Source organism: Anguilla rostrata, chromosome 9 (assembly GCF_018555375.3).
Source record: "Anguilla rostrata isolate EN2019 chromosome 9, ASM1855537v3, whole genome shotgun sequence".
NCBI lineage: Eukaryota > Metazoa > Chordata > Actinopteri > Anguilliformes > Anguillidae > Anguilla > Anguilla rostrata.
The window spans coordinates 36,319,901-36,341,552 of record NC_057941.1 but is presented as its reverse complement, the minus strand read 5'-3'; the positions used below and the strand labels follow the sequence as shown (position 1 = coordinate 36,341,552).

The window sequence follows — 21,652 nt, the reverse complement described above, 5'->3', positions numbered from 1 at the left end:
CCACCAGTTTAATCATTTTCATTAAAAGGAAATTGAATGTGTTCAGTGTACATAAAAGTAAACTAGTGCTGAAATACAGCATTCGCATTATTCTGCTAACAAGATTTCAATAATTCTGCTTACGTTTCCACACAATATGAGGAATAGTGACCAATATTCCCCTCCTTTCATTTTCACAAAATCATCTAAATGCCAAGAAACAATAAATACACTGTGGTTTTAACATACGTACAACGTACAGTAGTAATAATGCACTGTATGTTTGACCTGCCTTTAAAATAACGGCACATAAATACTTTCAGTGTGGGCTTGAATGGTCAAGAAAAAGGCCCTTGGTCGATAAAATATAGTCAGATTCGTGGAAATGTACTGTAAGATGCAAACTATAGGAAAAGCAGTACTAAATGCATTAGGGTCATCAAACAATCAAACTAGAAAATCAAGCAATCTATAATTTTTACATAACCACCTCACAATCTTCACAAGAGTTCTGACAGTTATGCACATACATTAGTGACCTTGAAGAATTACTGTCACATAATTTGTTTTTAAATTTTGTCAATTAAAATTGTAATTTTCTGGCATATTTTTCCTGCCCGATGCAATCTTAAAGAAGTCATTCTTTCTTTTGAGCATTAGCATTTGTATCATTATTTGAGTTTGGACCAGACCATTTAATTTACGTTTTAGTTTTGGTATGGATGCTAATATTGGTCAGAAGTCTCAAATAGTATGCTAATTTATTTTAGAAAGTATAAAATTGTATAGATGCATATTTTGTTATTTATACTCCTACATGCTTCTTCGCTTTTCATATTGCACTGTATGTACTATGATGCATAAGCATAAAATCTCCTATGAAGAATAAATTAGATTGACAGCATCAACAAAACAACAAACGTATTGTCTTACTCGCATGTAAAAGGCCACCTGGTGGGTGCAAAATGACATTACAGAAACTACAGAAACAGAATCTGGTGAATATATAGCAATCGAATATAATAGCATGTAGGAGTGTGCAGCCAGTTAAGTATTTTCAGTGAGTATATAGTCCATACAGTATGTAAGTTAATTGATATTTCCATATTAATTTACTGAGGTGTAAGACCACATTAGCCTTTTAGTACTGGTCAAGACAACCAATGATTATCACTTGCTATAAGCTACTACGAGCTAAACACAGCAACACCCGTAGGATGCTGTTTAAGTCACCTTTTATTTGTCATCTACTCTTCAATAATAAAATAGCCACAATTAGCCAGACAGCCAGCTAATGGCAGGATAAACGGGAAAAAAAAATGTATCTGAACAGATGTGCACTGAAAGTGATTTATGTTATATCCACAAAATGAGGGAGCAGAGTATAGGATTGTCGATTATAGTGGAGGGTGGGGGTTAGGAACTTATATATGAATGTAATAGCTGAATATAATATCTTCTGATGAAAGTGATGGAGCCAAGCATAAAGCTGAATCTTTTGAGAAGTCTTTTGCACAACAGCACATGGCCTGACTGCTCCAACCATTAGGGTCACGATCTGGAAGCACACTGCAGTCTACTGCTCCGGCTAATTGTTATCTTCATGTTGCTGTTTAATTAACCACCAGGAAATCGTAATGAATAGTAAACGACGTGGGGGGCTCAGAATAAAATCGGTGGTCCATTTTGTTTGCCATTAATTTGGTCCTTCATTAGGCCTCTCTTTTTTTCTGCCCACCTCTGTGACACCACGGTTTTGTTTTTCTCTTTCTCCTCACCCTCTCCGTTTCACACCATGGGTATCTTTATTGTTGTGTGACATTTATCTTTCACTCAAATGAACATAAAGTATGTGCTTCTGTTGTCTGGTGAAGGGGGCTGGGCAGAACAGAAGAATAAGGACGCAAGTGTGCGCATATGTACAAGAACCTTCTGAATTACCTTGTGCTAATGGAATCCTTTGAATATCAGAGTTATCACTGTTACATTTGTACTGTATCAAAACATGCAAATCACACTTTAAATATTTAAAACTATTCCATTATCTCTTCAAACACTAACATGTCTTTTTATGTATTGTTATCCATTCTGCTAGCAAGTCTTACACTGGCGACATTAGGTCCTGAATTAAGAGGAAGGTGATATTCCACAATCTGTCGCTGTATGTACTCACAGTATCGCATCTGTTATCTGTTTTGATATGTGTCGTCCTCAACAGTACTCCAGGTTCAGTCAAGCCTTACGGCCGATTTATCTCTTAAGACAAGATGAGCGCCCAGATAGGACACCTTGGCATTCATGCATAAACTCAGTCATTCTAGCTGGAGGACACCTGGCTATCTGTTTTTGCAGAGTAACAGAGCACCGAGGCCAAGATTGCAAGTGGGGGGAAAACAGTATTATATCTATGCATACTGATGTGCTCTATGAAATGTCAGAGACTCATTTTTAGAGAGGGTAATTTTCTTGTTCCCTGCTTCTGTTGGCAGGGCTGAGTTCCACTCTCCTTATCAAATAAATTGGAGAGCAGCTTTTTTCCCGATTGCCTCTGCAGAAAGGTTTTGGCTCACCCGAGGGTCTTTTGCTTATAGCTTCAGCTGATGGGAAAACTGCTTAGAATAATTGTGTTCCAGGAGGACAGATTCTGAGCGTGCAGTGTGTTGTGCCCGTGCAGTGGGCATCTACATAAGTGCAGCCAAGGCTAGAGAACCCCAGTGCCACTGAGCAGCAAAGCAAGAGTGGCTCTTCATCTCAAACCAAACCTTAGACTTTAACTGGGCCTGGTTACCTCACATACGCCTACACAAGTCAAAAGCGTTCTTTAAATTATTGCCACTTTTGTGCCAGAGGAAGTAAGGTTTGAAGGGGTCTGCAAAGGGCGGGTGATATTTTGTGTGAAGTTAATTTGCAATCTGGTCACAGGCGGTGGTCATCGATGCTAGTGGTGGGGGCAGTGGTCATCGATATTAGCTTATAAATAAAATATTGCAGTAACTATTTCACATTGTTTTTCTTGATATTGTCATTTTTGTTAGTGTTATTTTACTCATTATTATTCATTAATTCCAAGCATTTTAAGTATCCATCTGCAATGGGAGGTCCTTATAGAATCCACAAGGCTAGTAAAGGAACAAATGTATAATTATATGGGATTCTGGGTGTAAACTTAATTGTTCTAAAGAACAACTGAAATTTATGAGCATTTTAAAGAAGGAATTTACTTATTTCTCATTTTTTGTTTCAAATTGAATGACATTTTTTAGATGCAAAGCATCTCATGGACCTGACTTGTAACTCACTCACTCACTCACTCACTAATTCATATTTAGCAGGCTGAAGATTCTCCACAAGGGGGAGCTTTTAGCAGTCATGGGGTTTCACATCAGTGTGTCTTTTTTACTTGGTTGAACTGAGTCAGATTTAAGTGTATTTTCGTGTTTTGTTAAATCAATCGTGCCAATGCACAACAAAATAATTTAGTCCCTTGAATTAGGTCTCCGAAGTCAACTCCTCAGTGTATAAGCATGTAGGCTCTGTTAATGTTGTGCATATTTTGTGCACAAATGAATGGCCTCTGCATCATTAGTGGAACCTATGAAGCCTGTACACTGATTGACTGTGATGTGCACTCATATTGCAAGTATAAAATATGTGGAAATTTTTTAAATCCATTTTGTGAATATGTATGCTATGGATATGTATAATTTGTCATTGCTGGACTTGGGACTTGGGCCCAACTGTCCAAATTGCTCTTTGTTTCAATGAAAAAATATAAACATGAAGAGAGGACCCTGTTCTGCACAGGCTGACTCTTCGTTTTGCTTGTTTTGAAGGACCATCTCTTATTTGAGCTCACCAGGGTACAATGAGCATTTTGGGTTTGGTTAGAGGCTTATCTGTGTGGTGTGAATATCTGTCTCCATTGCTGTTCACCTGCCAATTATCGCTGGGTGCCTGAGTGCCTAAATTATGGAGCGGCTGAGGAGCAAGACACAGTCATATCTGTTGATGTCTCTCTCACTTTCTCTGAATAATGATTGCTTTCCCACCAGTTACAAATGGCAGTGTTCATTAAAAAGTGGGGGTGGGGGCCATGTCTGGCACGTAAATCATTTATATACATATAGACTACATATAAACAACTTGGTCCTCCAACCTCCGCTTGCCACGTACAATATGAATTTAAGGCTATTTGGCACCATATGAATCATTTTGCCTGACATGGAAGTGTCCTAATAGGTTTGTCTTTGACTTTCAGGTCATACATGGTGTTCTAAGAATGAATGGCAGGTATTCTTCATAAATGATAGGTCATTGTTGAAAGATGCTAAGGATAAGATGCAGTTCTCCAAGTTTGCATAAACACGTCATATATCATAGCACCACCAAGCAAATCCAATGGGCACAATAATTGGTGTGATCAAGTCGTGCATTGTACGCTGCACAAAACACTATTGAAATGAAGCATACATGCTTTACAAGTCCACATGGGCATGGTGGAAGTATATGTTGATAGTTAAATAATATATTGGCCTAGAAATAATATGTTGTGACTGCAGAACTGTGGTATAGAAGTTGTCTATAAAGTGCCCAGAGTGCTCCAGAGAAACTAATGGAGTTTCTGTCTGCAGATAGTTGGAAAAAGGCTTTTCTGGCCAAATTTAGCACTTGGAGTGGGACTGCTTTTGCAATGATGCAAAAGGGAGTGCGGTTAATGCCTTTGAGACATTAGTGCTGACATTTTCCTTCCTATTTGTTTACTTTTCTGCCTGCATTTGCGCATTTGGGTCTGCTGAGGGTACAAACATGAAGGCTATATCTATCCATCAATGTGCATTTCCTTACAATAGTATTTCCTCGTTCAAATTCAGCAGTCTTGTACCCAACATGGTCCAGACCAGTAGGTTGATCTGCAGTTTCTGAATAAAACATTATGTTTTGGAACATGAAAAGCCACCCAAAACTGGAAGCAGGCAAAGCCAGACCACATACTAACGCAAGTGTCAGGACCCAGCACATTTTTGAAAGAAGACATGGCCACTCATTCAACACATTTTATATGTAAAGTGTATCTCAGCAATAGATGTGAAGAGGTTGAATTATGTAGGAACTTGGATAGAACCATGTCAGAAAGATATTTTCCTGCTGTCATAAGGAAAACACTGTTTGATGTGAAGGTTGGATCTGACACCCACACACACACACACACACACACACACAAAGATTAATATATTCGACTGATTTCATTTTCACCCATAAGAGTCATATGCGCCAAATCACCAGAGGCGATACCAGTAATCTGAGACAGGAAGAGATTTAATCCATGCAAGACCCATCCAGCCATTTGCTGGACTTTTTGTATTTATCAAAGGAAACAGACCAGCCAGGCACACACGTCACAACAAGGACACAGTCTTCTCCGAGGGGAAATAATGATGACTGCCAGGAGAGATGCATCTAGTCTCCCACTCTCCAATTTTTAACATTAAAAATTGCCCCCCATCCATCAATGTCATATTTGATATAAGAGTGTGGGATGCAAGATAAGGCTGGATCTTAGTCTCGTCTTAAGGGAAGCCTTGGCCGCAGCCATTCGTCACAGCACCGGCATCAAAGCAGAGCTGAGGTTTTATCAGGTAAATGCAGTGAGTCAGAGGCATAAGGAGTGTGTGTTTCAGGAGCTGCTGGAAGTTAATTTACCAGAAACACACTCAACTCAGTGGGGTTTTGATCATCCCTTTTCTCACCGTTCAGCTGCTGACTAGCTGTCAGGTTATTAGCATAAATAATTTCATATCAGTGTTGTCAATACTCCTCAACACTCTTGTCTAACTTCCTTACATTCAGATTTGTTTGACAGTAAACACCACACCCAAGTTTAAAAGCGGAGTTTCTGTGTTGTAGAAAGCACTTCAGTTTTAATTTCCGTTCACAGGATACCAATTTGGAGTCAGACTTGAACACTGGCAGCTGTATTTGTGATGCACCTTCCGATAGTTCCTCAGCTTCTGAATCTAATTTTACAGCATCCCATTACAGAGGCCGCCTGTTTCTCTCCTTTAAGGAAATATAGCAGCTGCCTGCCACTTTGGTGCATCATGTAGCATCAGAGTCATTCAGTTGAAGTGATAAACACAACATCTATCAAAAGAATAAATATGATTGCATAGATTTCTCTCATTGATGCTGAATAAAGGAACATAAATCAACCAAATTGACATCCACCTACCTTTGATGAACTTTAGAAACAGCGAAGAATCAATAGTATGCTTGGCCTTTGAGGACATATGTTTTACACATTTGATATCATTATTCACATGTTATATAAATGCAAATACAAAGATATCAAATGCACATCTTATTGGTAACAAATGGCTATTATATACATAATTATGCATAAGGCTACTATGTTTATAGCCCTAGGCAAATAATGATTTTGTGATTTGGCTTTAACACCAAAATATGAAAATGCCAATTGTCTATCATTATTTTTGTGAAATACTGTCATTGGAAATAATTCTCCAATTTTATACTGGGGTGGTGAACCAAGATTGTAAGTCAACCCATCAGTCCATTCAACTGTTTTTGCACCATTGAATGGAATTTATTCAAATAACTTGAATGGTCAAAGAACTGACCCTTTTATGTACGGCTGTTTAAATAAAAAATGTTAAATTCAAATCCTTTTATTTCAAGCATATTTCAGTTATTCCAGAGTTTGAGTTCCTACAGTAATTTATGTTAATATTTTGTGAGTAGCTTCATATAATTTGTAAAAAACCTGTTTGTTTTCAATAAGATACTGTATGTGTTTGATATTCTTGTAATTCATGTTCATATAAATGGCATGACTTCAAAATAAAATCAAATATGTTAATGATCAAACAAAAAACAAAAAAAGTCTTTATAGGCCAACCATATAATAAAGTCACATCATTGTATTATTAATTAATTAATTAATTTACTATTAGATGTTATTTCACTGGATCTGTGCCCATTGGCACTGAAAGGAAAACACTGCTTTTGCACTTTCAGGATGAACTGGCATTTAATCGTCTGTAAGCTTCAGAGGGAATATGGACAGTTGTACTTTAAAGCTGTACAAATAGCCCTTGTGCAAATAACATTTGTGTGTGTTGTTCTGTTTGTTATGGGACCTCAGAGTTTCCTCACTGTTTTTGGGCCTTCGCTGCTAAACATTTGCTGAAGATATCTTTGAAATTGCTACACAATGTTAGTGCATTTTGAAGTATAAATCAATGGAAAGAGTGTCCTTTCTTTTCACCTCTTTGGTGTAGATGGAGGGTGCAAAGACTACAAAACTACTAGCAGACAGCGTTTGACCCTACCTATGCTTATTATAGCACACAGCTTTACCATTCCAGTTTATTATTTTTGACTATTAATCGGCTTTGTGGAAACAGTTCAGACTTGTTCAAATCACAGAGTGCACACTAGGGAAATATGCCATCCCACCAACTTGTTCTAGGGAAATTATTCACAGTTAATGAAATGGATCACAATAGATACCATTACTATTATTTTTCAGTTGTTTCAACAGGTTACGATATTAAGGAATACAGACAGGGCCGTTGCTAGTGGGCTGAAAGTTTGAGACAATTCAGGGGGTCCAGAATTCTTAGCTATACCCCTGAATACAGAGCAACCATTTTTTTATCTGTTGGGTGGATGCAGTTGATTATGAATGAAATGTCACTAGTGAGATGAAGAGCCACAATCCTGTTCCTGTAGTATAACCCAAACATGGAGGGTTTCTGGTTTATTTATGTACATATTGGAGACAGCATTGGTTTTGTGGTGATTATGGATCTAGATCCAAATGCCAAATCTTGTCCGAAAAGAGCCAGTGTGGGTTGAGATTTTGGTTTGATTCAACTAATTAACTAATCAGGGTCTTCAATCTAGACCTTAATAATTATAATTAGGTGTGTTAGTGCTGGGTTAATACAAAAACCTGTACCCACCCCAGCCCTTTTCGGATAAGATTGTGGGCCTCCTGACGTGTAACCAGAAGGTTGTAGGATTGCAGGGTTGTTAAATTCCCATGGAAACTCAACAAGGTGCCTCACTTGCTGCACTGTAAGTCCAAATGCATAAATGGATTGTATGAAAAATGCAAGGCAGTCAATGCTGGTCTTCTTGGGTGGGGTTGTATGCTAAACAGATGGATGGCGGATTTCTGTTAGTGAGGGTTATGTGTCACTCTGTCTCTCTCCCAGGGTGAAGGCAAAGAAAGGGGTGAATCTTCTCAACCCCAGATCCAAGAGCTCCCAATGGAAACTGGAGTGTGTGGTGCAATCTGGGGCCAAGCACTCTATCGCCACTATAGACGTCACCAAGAGCAAAAACGTGCAATTGGGGTAAGTCCAAGATCGGAACAACTGATCTCCAATGAAACACCAGAGACAGTTATCACAAACCTGTCATAAAGTCTTCCTAAAGCAATTGCCTGAATTTCTGCAGTAAATACCTAGTTGCTCATTTGAAGGTCAATATATATTTATTTTAGTGAAATTATATGCAATGCTCAATGTTGTTTACAACATTTCAAATCATTTGTGTTGATTTCTTCATGGGAATGCTGTCCATTCCCAGATGGAACAAACTGTATATCTGTCAGAGTTTCATAGGTTCATGTGTAATGTTACAGGAAATTGTGTGGTTGATTATGTCTCTTTGGAATTTTGTGCTTATAGAGCAGTCTTCAATTCTATGAGAAACACCAGTAGTAAGAAATGCATAGTTATGGAAACCAGAATGTGCGGTATGAGGATAAAACAGACACGCAGAGTATCAAAATAAAAAATCTTAAGATTGGAGGGTATTGCCATGGAGACAAAAGACTGTCACCGCAATAAATAATGGGTCCAGTGTGGGAGACATAGAGAGGATATAAAGTACAGAACCAATAAGAAAAAAGAAGAGACTTATTCCATTCCATAAAAACAACAGCTCCATTTAAAACATCTGTGAGGCAGATTGATAAACCATCCAGACATGAGGTACTGTATGTATGGATAAAAAAGGGTGAGGCTTTTAATCTGAAGAACACCATCCCAACTGTGAAGCATGGGGGTGGCTGCATCATGTTGTGGGGGTGTTTTGCTGGAAAAGGGACTGGTACACTTCAGAAAATAGATGGCATCATGGGGAAGGAGGATTATCTAGAAATACTGAAGCAACACCTCAAGACATCAGCTAGAAAGTTAAAACTTGGTCGCAACTGGGTCTTTCAGCAGGACAGTGATCCTAAGCATACCTCCAAAGTTGTAACAAAAAGGCTTAAAAACAACAAAGTGAAAGTATTGGAGTGGCCATCACAAAGCCCTGACCTGAAAACCACAGAAAATGTGTATACTGAACTGAAAAAGCGTGTCCGAGCAAGAAGGCCCACAAACCTGACTTACACCAATTTTGTCAGGAGGAATGGGAAAAATTCCGGCAAAGTATTGTGAGAAGCTTGTGGAAAGCTACCCCAAGCATTTGATTCAAGTTAAGCAATTAAAAGGCAATGCCACCAAATACTAACAAAGCATATGTAAACTTTTGACCCACTGGAATTATGATATAGTTAATTAAAGCTGAAATAAATCTGTCTCTAATCAATTGTTTTAAAATTACCTCTGATGTGAACAAAGTAGATGCCCTAACCGACTTGCCAAAAGAAATGTATGGTAACATGAAATGTGAAGAGTTCTGAAAAACTGAGGTTGAATGTCTTTAGCCTAGGTGTATGTAAACATTTGGCCTCAACTGTATGTAGTGCTGCAATATATCAAATTATCTAGAAAGGCAGCTTAAGCAGTTCTCTGAAACACAAGTGGCAGACAAGACCTGACCATGGATCACAAATATCCTGTTGGAGCTTGACATTTGTTTGAAAGTTATTTTTGAAAGTTCTTTCTTTTCATTGTTTTTAAGACAAGAAGTCAATCATTTGCATACTTCAAAAATAAAATTCTGACAAATGGTTTTGTTGGACTTGGACCTCATAATAAGTAGGCAAAGTCAATTTGTTTTGCATGATAGATCAATAAATGTTTAGTACATCCAACCAGAAACTCTCCTTAGGCATTTTATTTCCCAGTCTTTAAACCATGGTGCATTTTAAGCTTGTGGGCTCTTTCAGTAGTCATGCCTGTTGTTTCCCCTGCCAAGTACTCTTTTTCCTAATGAGGCCTCCTTACATTTTTAAGTCAGGTAAAGTTTCTTTACTTCCAGGATTAATAGCCTGCTATTTCCTGTTTTCATTTGATTTAGTATCTTCAGGCTTGAAGCTGTTAAAAAGCAATAAAGATAACTGAATCCTGAAGCTATTTCAGGCCTACTTCATCCCACTAAGTGCAGTAACATTAATGGAAAACCTTTGTAAATGCACATTTCACTGATATAGCTTGCTTTTTTCTTTCTTTCAAAGTTGGGATGTGTTTGAAATGATGTGCCAAGTGGGGCTTCTTTTTAAAAACAAATCTGTCTGGAACAGTATTAGTATCTCCTCTCCCAAAGGAAGTGGTATTATGTTATTGCAAATTGCTTTCTAAATTTCAATTCCATATCAGATGCAGTACCAAGAAATTTTATTTTTATTTATTAAGATTTGTTCACATGTCCCACACCATCAAGAATTGTACACATAAAAATGGATATGGTGTGCTCAGATTTAACGGTTTGATGAAATGTTAAATAAAAATAGCAAAGCCAGATTGAAATAATTACAGCCATTAGAGGTAGGAACAATGCAGAAAAATAATTTATTTATGAATAAAGTACCATTTTTGGTGTCGACTTGATCAATACTAGAGTTTTCAACATACGCTATTGAACTGGCCTTACAGAACAATTCTATTTAATTCTATCATGCTGCTCTGAAGCTTGCACTTACTGTTATGTCTATAAATGTATGGACATGACGATAAACTATTTCAATCCCTAGTCTGAATATTCATAAAAAAATGTCTTCCTTATTGTTCTGAAGAAATCCTTGGTGATATGAGATTTTTGTTTTGTATATGGATTCATTGGGCTTTCATCCCGCTGCGATAAAGAGGTTCCACATTTCAGATGTCTTTTTGCCACTGTTTTCATAATCCACGTATAATTTTTAGTTTGAATACACTTATATTTATAGGAACTGTCAATCAGCAAAATGCTTAAACTCTTAAGACACTATACAAGACCATTTGTCTTTTCCACATGTAGATTATCTGTAAATCAGATTGTTAAAAAATGTTTTATGTGTTTTTTCATTAATCTTTCAGAAAAGGTAAGCTTTAGAGCCTTGCAAGTCTTCCTTCATACATGGACACTTTCTTCCCCAACATGCCTTGTCTGGATAGCTATATGTGCAGTCGGACCTGAGACCTGAGCTTAATGACTTGGCAGTGGAGGGGATATGTTGCAATGTAAATAAGTGGTGGCCCCTGCCTCGCACTGGCATTTTCTTTCGAACTACAGCCCATCCCCTCTTGCTCAGTTCATCTTAAAGAGAATTCAGTGCAGAGAAGTGCTCTTGTAGTTCAGCCCACTTTGACTCTCTCCTCATATCTTCTAAATGCTAATTTCTCTTGAATTTGTGCTTCAATTGGGCTGTCAGATGACTACAGAGATTTAAAAAACAGTGTCTGAACATTGGCTGTTACCAGTAACTGACCACCGTTTTTGTATTTGAGCTTTTTACCATGGGGATAGCGCAAACAATTGTTTTCATACTTTTGAAGAATAGGATAACTAGATAGTGAAATAACTACAGTGAAGTTACCACAAATTGGCATTTATGAAGACCAGCTGTTTAAACTATGCACAGCCGGGTCCTCATCAGTCATCACCACCGATAGCCTTTCATTCAAGTTTCATACTGTAGCGACCAGTTTGCGCCACCCACTTACCCGGAGTCCTAGGCGACTCTGAAAGATTAAGACTGATATTGCAGAATCAGTGTTGTTACAGCTGCTAAAAATGTGTTACAGTTGTAAACTGTGCTTAGAAGTAGCTTCTATTTAGATAGTTATTAAACTAAGGGTGAGTTGGCTGTGTGTGGGAAAGATGTCATAGCACTGACTGGAGCAGTTAACCTTGCTGGTTAAAGAGCACACTTTCTTTTAAAAAAGGAAGCTTGATCTAGTAGTAATAAGGTGTGGAAAAAAGAAATACAGCCTCTCCGAACTGTTATGCTGCATTGTTGTGAGCACTTATGTTTCACCAGGAGCTGTAAGTGTATAGTTCCAGCTAGAGCTAGAGAGGGAGGACTAAAAAGGGAATACTATAGTTGGCAAGTGAGTGTTTTATTAATTATCAAGTATGCGAAAATAATTAGAACAACTCAAAAACTCAAAGATTCAGTTCATTTTTCATTTTGATGTCATGACTCAAATGTACTGATTCATTTCAATTGATTAAACTTCGCAACACTACTAGAAACTGTTGACGGGGGTGGGAATAATAGCCATTGCTTATAGAAATAATACACCAAAAATCTTTTTGGGTGGGGGAAAATCTATTCTGGTGGACCTAAGGTGCTCTAAGGTAAAACTGAAATATACCCTGTTCTGCTCACATACACCTCATTTGATGCACTAGCCCAGATCTTTAAGATTATGAAAGGTGATAAGCACAGATATTTTATCATTATAATCAATACAGGGTATGTTTTTATTTTAGCATTGCTAATAATTGGATGTTTATCATGCTATTGGCTGAAAAATGAACACGATTATGCTGTGTTTACACTTCTGTTTTACAGGCTTTTACAGTCATACCAGAATCCTCTGTAAAATTGCACAATATGCATTTTTTTCACAGAACTGATTTGGGCACTATTTTTATGCTGCATGAAACCCATAGACGTGTTTAAATTGCAGCAAGGGCTAAAAAGAATGAGTTTAAATATTGAAGGGAACCCTGACACCTTAATTTGCCATTACATCTTTTCCATCATGTATGTATTTTTATTGGCTCTGAGATTATATCCATATTTCATCAACACTGATAACAGAATTTTTTCTTTTAAATGAGTTCCCCCTCATAGAAAATGAGCCACAAAAATAAGATACTTTGATTGGATACTGCCAGTGTATGCTGCCAACAACATTCAGTGGTATGTTTTACTGAATCTGGGGATCGGACACTTGTCATGTTGGATGTATGGATCATTTCCAAATTAGATTTTTGTGAATCACTTGGGCACCCATTGGTTTCCCTACTTATAATGATTAGACTGCTTATGGATATTTCCTAAAGGGATAACAAAAATTGAGAACAGAAGTTGACAAAAGATATAATATATTGCTTTGTAATCGATTCTGCTACAACAGATGGGCATAATTAGTTCTTTAATTATATTATGTGCTAATTTTGCCAATACATAATGCCTAATGCATGACAGCTGTTTGTACTGATGGATTTGCCGGTATAATGCCAGGCTGACCCTAATTAATTGCCTGTATCATAATGTAGCTGCAGGAATTTTTCCAGGTTTTGTAAAATATTAATGTAATTTATCACCCTCCCATGCCTGTCACTGTTTATGTTCATTTTATTTTGTTTTCTAGGGATGTCACAACTAACATAGAGATCATGCAGTTAGACTTTGAGATGGAGAACTTCACCAGCCAGTCTGTTACCCGGAGAATCAATTGGAACATTGACTACCATGGTCAAAACCCCCCTCCGGACTCTGAAAAAGTTGTGACAGAGCTTACTGTGGTCCAGCAGGACATACAAGCCATCATCCCTCTTTCTATGGTAGGTAACCTTGCGCTCGTGTGATGAGTCATTTTATGTCACGAGAGGTATAATATCTGGACTGTTGCCAGAAGGTTGCAGGTTCATATCCTTGATGAAGCACCCTTGAGAAAGGTAATTAACCTGAATTACACTTTTGAGAATACAGTATACATGAATAATATGCAAAACATGATCTTTGTAGCTCCCGTATCTCTTACAATTGTCTGCTTCATAAATACATATTGTGATGACAGCAATGAATAATGTAAAAGTAAAACATATAAGGTTTCCTGGATAAAGGAATTTACAGTACTAAGTGTGCATGTTAAGCGACCTTGTCTGGTTATTGCCTGTCAGCAGCCACTTGCTTAGAGCCCTTCTGTTTAAAATGAGCACTCCAAGAAATAAATTAGTATCACAGTGTTTCTCTAGTTTTTGTTGCTAATTGTTCTTAATTAGACAGTAATTGTTCTTAGTTTTTTTTTTTTTTTCCATCTATTGAAGGACGATTACCCTCGTAAAGCCACATTATGCCAGAAATAGCTATGTATGCCCTTAAAAATAAATATCCCATATTCACATCCCAGGAATTTAAATCAATCAAACTAATTTTTTTTTAATGTGAAGTATGCACTATATGACAAATAATTCCAATTGAAGGAGGTTCAAATTTTTATTTATACAATTACTAACTGACAGATGAGATCAGTTGGCTCCATTTGCTCTGGGTGTGGAAATGTGAAACCATTTGTGTAAAATGAATGGAGTTTACTGACAGCAAATGGCAATAAACTAAAGCTCCATTGTGTAAAATAAGTTTACCACATAATTATGGAAGAACACATTTTCAACAACCTTAATTGATTAAGAGATTGGCTATGACAAAAACCAACATCCACTTAGATCACTATGGATCATTATTCTGGTCCTTTTACTTTAGTCATGGACAGCTACAGTGTTCTGACCAGGTGCTCAACTAACTGATTCAGTTTACTGCCACCGTCAACTCAATGCGTTGTTTCCCTGTAGTTACATACATTTAGAATTTAAAGTTCTGTAAAGTCTTCAAGAGACCACCACAATGGATTAAGATGTACAGTAGACTATAAAAAATAAAATGCGTAGCAAAAAAAGTTTGTTTTGGTACAATATATTGTACATTGCATGGTTTGAGTCTTTTATGAGCGTTACTGATTTTACCATAAAGGAGGAAGGATCACTAGGTATCGACACTGTTGACAGGGGACTTCAACTGAAAGGGGGCTGATAGCAACAACTTACAAGGACAGAAATCTTGATCCCAGCACATTACAAAATCTGTATACATTGTTGCACTTTGTTTCTTAAAGCATTGGGCAATATGATATTGTTATGTGTAGTACCACCATAGGCTGCGTGAAGGTTGACCGTTACCATTAAAACTGAAAAAAAAAAAAAAAATCATGGAAACCCCGAAATATGGAAGAAAATCACAAAAAATGGGAAAAGTCCACGAGACCTAAAATAAACAATATTGCTGGGGGGTTATTTGGCCTGTTTAGTAATATTGGGAGGTTGTAATCCCTCTATCCCCCGATAAATTATTCCCTTGGGCATTTCTGTTACTTGTACCTTGTAACAACATAAAAGGTTTTTTAGAATTTTATTTCTCCACTAAATCTGCAAATATAGGCAAAATCCATGTAGGTTAATGATAATACAGTAGAATCCACTTAATTGCATAATTTGGGTATTTGCATAGAATTGCCAAATCTTTAACAATTTTCCATTCATTCCATTGTAAAGAGGTCACATATTTGCATAAACCATTATCGCACATCTCAGTTATTTTACTGAATTGAAAACATGAATGTCCAATTACATTGCATAATGATCATACATACATGTTATAAGTCGGAAGATGCCTCATAAATAAACTGACAATTGTCCTATAAAGACACAAAATCGCCAAAGTTTCCAAAGGTTGACGGTTTCTGCTGAAAATCTCGTCTGTAGCGGACAACTGAGTGGCATCAGCAGTGTGCTCTCCGTCTACTGTCTCATTCTTTCATGCCATTACGCTGACTCTACTGAGGTTCATTTAGCATGTCTAAGGTTGCATGTAAACTTGAAACAAAACAAAAAAACTTGAAATGCAGTATCATTAATGACAAAAATTATACCAATAAATGCACCAACCATTTATAATTGTTTTAAGTGTGGTTTTTGCGCAATTTCTCTTGTAGGTGGCTTTCGCAGATTGAAAAAACAATTATGCAGCCTGCCTAAGACATTTCGATGCAGGAAAAACCCTGAGTACATAGAGTATAAATGTTAATGCACAACATATTCATCCAGCAGTCTTAGAAAATGCAAAAAATCGCAGATTTAATAGTCTTTTCATTTGATTGATCTATTCTTTAAAAGGAATATGTTTCTGAAGATCGGCACATGGAGACCATAGCAATATTTGGTTTACTTCAATATAGGCTTTACTATCACAGAGAAGATATTGCTTCCCAGCATTCTGAATGTGTTTCACTCCTTAAGCCAATTTATGCTGGTTGTTGTAATTATGGCATAAGTGCTTGCAGGTGCTGCATTTAGATATTCACACCTAGGTAGTCATGTCATCATGATTTTACTATTTGACGTATCAAATAGGGATGGTATGGACCTACTCTTCAGTCTTAAAGTTTGCAGTGTGGGTAATCACCCAGGTGCTTCATCGTATGATCTACTAACTTCTTCAGTAAGGAAATGCCCCCCACACACATGCCACTGAATTAACAGGAGAACCCATTCTTTTTAATGCAATATGCAAACATTTGAACAGCTTGTTATTACCATGGAAGGATTCTGTGAAAGTGGGCTCCTTTTTGTTGAAGTCCTTGGGCAATACAATATGGACCTGGTCACAACTTTATCTTTATCACATAACTTATTCTGTGTGCCAAGCTGCCAGTTTTTCTTGAGTACGTTTCAACAGCCTGACTGGGAATGTCACACTCCTCTGAGGAAGAAAAATTCTTCATGTCTAGATTAACAAACTCCGATCAGGGTTTGAAAATTTACACTTTTGTTCTCTGGATTAATTTATTGGCCATCCTAACAGAGGTACCTCCAGGTCTCTCAGTTTGGCTCACCTCAATAGAATCTATTCATTTTTTTTTTAACTGGGCCACTTTTCTTATCTCCTAAAAATGGCATTTAAACACAGTTTGTGAGAATTAGCTGCATAAATCAAACATTGGGGGCATAGCGATTGAGCATCAGCAGGTCAGCAGACTTTAGTTCAATACCCAATCATCTCTGTGGAGATAAACTTTGGCAGTCTGGCAGTTTGAAGAAGGTTGCTAGTAATGAGAATATCCAAAATGGGGAGGCTTAAACTCCATAGTATGGCCTTTATAAGCTGAGCAGTTATTTTTTGTCAAACGTAGATTAGCTCCTAGCCCTGCATGCAAAGTAGACCCACATATTAAGAAATGGTATTGGTCAGTCCAGTAGCAGCCAGGTAGAGATAACCTGGAGATTAATAAGAAAAGACAATTTGGTTCTTCTATATGCATAGTGTGTTTCAATGGTCTGCCAGGGAAGCCAGGCAGACTGGAGCTAAACTAACTGCAATTGTTATAGTTAAAGCAAGAGCAAAGTAGCATAATATGTGGGGGAAAATGTTCCTGGACAAACTGAAGATAAACTCCCAATATTTCTGAATCTGCAGATGTGGATGCAAAAGCACCAATATATTTATATAGAGTACAATGCTGCATCACGAGCAATAACCCAGCACATATGAAATGCTCAGCACTTGACCATGGCTAACATCTACGACCTGGCAGCTTGTTACAATTTAAAAGGCTCAAACAATTATTTCTGCATCTCTAAATTTGTAAGAGACTAGCAGGCAGCACAGTGCACTGAATGTTCTGCTTTATGATAAAAAGAAAGACTACAAAAAACCTGACATGCCAAAGATGCAGAATGTGTTCTCCTCTGGTTTAGCCTTAGCAAGGCGTAAGGAAAGGAAAAAAGGGAATCCCAGGGTTTAAAAGCTGTGATAAGCAGATTCGCTGCCAGCTTTCCCTTGAAGAGTGGTTGAGGCCAGACAACTCAAAGGGAATTTACTGTGTGTGGAGCCAGTTGCCGGGGAACACAGTTAAATCAGCATGGGCCATCACTCCTGTCTGTCAGGCCTGGCCAGGTCCCCCGGCAGCAACAGTCTGGGCACAATTAGCACCCTGCATCAGCATGTCTCGGAGGCAGCTTATTAACGAGCAGGGAGTCAGGGAAAGGCTGAGTGCGGCGTTGCTACCCAGCACAGTGATGGATAATAAATAAAACATTGTGTTGCCTCGCTAAAGGTCCCCAGCACACATTCACACAACATTACATCCCAGTCAGCCAGCAGAACACTGCTAAACACAATTTCCATGTGGGGATATTGGTGTAGAGGTCAATTGAGCAGTAGTACCCATCCAGTTCAGGGGTAGCCTGTCATGCTTGTACAGGTCATTCCTGTCCCAAAAAGAGTCCCAGTGCCCCATAAGCCTGTAACGATTTTACCAGGTTTGTTAAATCACCAAATAAAGTTTTGCTTCCCTCTGCTTGCGTGTGGTACTGGTAGAAAACAGTACCATTGAGTATTTTGTTCATAATCTTTTCTGCTAACTCCACAAAGTTGTCCTGCAGAACCTCAGACCTACCCTTACCTTTGTCATTAGCCCCTATATGAACCATGGCTACTGGATCCCTTCCTGCTCTGGCCAGGAGCTTGTCCGCCTACTCCAGGAGGTCTCCTACCTGGCCACTCGGCAGGCCACACACTGTACGAGACTCCTTGTTGTGCGAGCAGACTATGCTGTCAACCCCTCTAATAAATGAGCACCCACTATCACAGACACCCTCTTCCTTGAGGATGTGGCCATCTGCATGCCCTGTGACTCATCAGTCCTCCCACTCTCAGGATCAAGACCCAGGTCCAATCCAGGTCCTGCAAGGACTGGAATTGGTTGGACACCACAACTTCTGCATGCATTCCGTTTTCCGTGCTTGCTCCCTAATGTCAACTCTCTTCCCCTGCCTGCTTTGGAGTCTCCCTCATTCCCAGTTGTGGCATACACACCAGTTCTTTAAAGGACATACTACTTAATTCCTGGAACTTTACCAATTGTGAACTGTGAAGTCCAGCGAGCTGGCAAGACTGAGATCCTTGATGCTCAATGAGCTGGCAATGGTGGCATTCAAACTCACCATGGAAAACGCTTTCCAGAAGTGCAATCATCCTACAACCCTCACACAGCTTTGGCCACATTTTCACCCCCGGTCTCTCCCTAAGTCTAGATAAAGTATGTTACTGTGGAGATGGAGACACCAAGACCACAATTAAAAATTAAAATCCACAATTAAAAATTACTCGATATCCTTGGGTTTTAGTTGCAACCAAAAATGTTAAATTGATATAACACAGCTCTCCAAATGAGCATTCTATGGGTCCCCTAATTGGATTAATCCGTCTTTGTGGAGTCATAATTAAGCGTGTAAATCTGCCTCTTGGCCTTGGCCCTTGTTCTTCTCATTACAGTACTGTGGTTCAGGTTGTTATTTACAGACAATCTATCAGATTTTTAGGTATCTTCGGCATTTAATTGTTTTCTGTCAAAAATGTTGTTAAGCCCTCCGTCAACTACTAAGTGCTAAATGTAAAACTACTATATTGCTAAATTGCTTGTAGAAAAGAGCAGATTTGCAGATCTAAGCAATCAACACTGCTCATTAGTGATATAACTAAAGTCACTTTCAGTTTAAACAGCCATTAGAGTTTCATTAAAGCTTAGGAAGTTATTTACTGTATGGGTGACAAATGGCAATTTACCAAAATTACCAACATAAGAGGAACATTAGTCAAAAATAATTTCTCATAGGAATGCATATTCATAATACTCTAATATGACATACTTGATCATGTTTGTTTCTTGTTTTGTATTTTCAATCAGTACTCAGCTCAAGGTTTGATAGATTTTCAGTTGTTTAGATTGGGACCAGATGTTATGTTTTTTTTTTGTGATGAAAAAAACGGCTAGTTTTGATTGAGGCTTCAGTTAACCTTTGCACAAGAGCCATTGGAAATCAAAACTTTATTATGTCAAATATAAATTATTCTTCCCCATAAGAAAAATAAGTAAATATTAAAATCAATGAAATCAACATGTAGAACATAATAACATGCTTTTGTATTATACCAATGAGTGATATATATGATGAAAACATTCAGGGAAGAACCCAATACATTGTATGAAGCCATCTTTATACATTTTGTTTTCATATGACCTTCAGGATACTGAAATCATCAACACGGCTGTTCTGACTGGCCGAACAGTTGCCATCCCAGTGAAGGTTGTCTCCATAGAGATAAGCGGGGTTGTCACTGATGTCTCCTCCTTTGTTGAGTGCAAGTCCTCCAACGAAGACATTGTCAAGGTACAGTATTGGATTATGCAAGAGCCTTTTCAACATATGTTGTGGTTGTATCAAGCTGTTATATTCTAAACCGCAGTATGTGTCTTCCCTGCTCTTTACTTCATATCCTTTCAACTATAAAAATCAATGAATGTCCATGCTCCTGTATATGTTAAAATAAATTCCCTGCAAAACACTATAATAACCTTTTAGGATGTGCTTTTATAGCTTAACTGGTACAGTAGGTGAGGAGGCACAGCTTTCCAGAGCTGTATGTCATTTTGCGATCAGACAGAAGTCCATCATCTGATATTACAATTTACTTACATCTGTGCGCACCAACAATGCTGATTAAATGTAAGCTTGAAAATCAAAGTGCCCTAGTATTCAGAATTAATATTATTTAGACCCTCAGAACACAGGTATTGCTCCAGGAATTGCATTTAAATTGGGCTTAAAATGCACATTGGTATTTCCTCAAAACACTTGCACTTGTTCGCCATACTGTTTTCATTATGCCTTAAATAGGAAAATATTGAAAATATCATAAATACCTGGAGTCCCTTGGAAAATGTGCTAAGACTTTGAAAATAAGTCCATGATCAACTTGCAAATACAGGTTGGCTAACAAACCTGCACTGCACCAGGATAAATCTTCATCCATTTCCTGTGCAGAAATGTGATTCTACGGACCGCTGTCACTTTTCTGCTGATCTCTTTTAAGGAGAGTTTGATAGTGGCTTGACAACAGCTGACAGAATAGTTCCTCTATTGTGCCTTGGAGTGAAACAGATATCAAGGAACAATTTTTCACGTGCTGATGTGGAAATTGAACTTTGTCGCTTTGGCAAGGTCATTTTGGTACAATTTCAATGCAAAATAGCATGGCAAGCATGCTATGGAGAAATAACTGGAAAAGAAAATAATTTGCTTGATGCACAGATATATAGCCATGTGTGTGTGCGTGTGTGTGTGTGTGTGTGTGTGTTTGCGTGTGTTTGTGTATGTATCTGCATGCAGTCGTGCACGTGTGTGTGCGTGCATGCATACATGTGTATAAATAACTGAGTAAAAGTGTAGCATTCATCTTTAATCCTGCTGCAGTCTGGTTTAGGATTATAACTATCTCTCCCTCTCAATAACAGAGGCCCTTACTGTTATTGAGAGGGTTTTGCTTGACTGCATCAGCTATTGAACTTTAGAAGCTAATGCAAGATGAGCCCTTCCAGCAGAAATGTGCACAGCTCTGACACTTCAATAAAGCACTCCAGAATACCAAAGAGATGTGCATGAGAAAGACAAAGATGCTGGTTTCAATATATGGCCCACTGTCCATGCTGCATTCATACACAGTTATATTAACATAGCAGAAAGACATGCTACTTGCTTGCTCAGTCTTTGGAAGTCAACATTATGCATTTCATGTAGAGACTATATATACAGATATTTAGAAACAAATATGTTTCTGATAATTCAAGACTCCTACTCA

At 38.0% G+C, this 21,652-nt stretch overlaps 1 protein-coding gene across 3 annotated transcripts in view; it reads left to right on the top strand.

The window, feature by feature from the left end:
* The window catches only part of tmem132e (transmembrane protein 132E), a 101,956-nt gene that overhangs the window by 34,694 nt on the left and 45,610 nt on the right, over nt 1–21,652 (top strand). For all 3 annotated transcript variants that reach the window (XR_010332511.1, XM_064352012.1, XM_064352013.1), the window contains 3 exons: nt 8,220–8,360; nt 13,548–13,740; nt 20,041–20,184. Coding sequence is in view for 2 of the 3 variants with exons in the window: in XM_064352012.1 (XP_064208082.1) it covers nt 8,220–8,360; nt 13,548–13,740; nt 20,041–20,184 (478 nt within the window). In the remaining variant the exon portion in view is untranslated. The remainder of the gene's footprint in view (nt 1–8,219; nt 8,361–13,547; nt 13,741–20,040; nt 20,185–21,652) is intronic.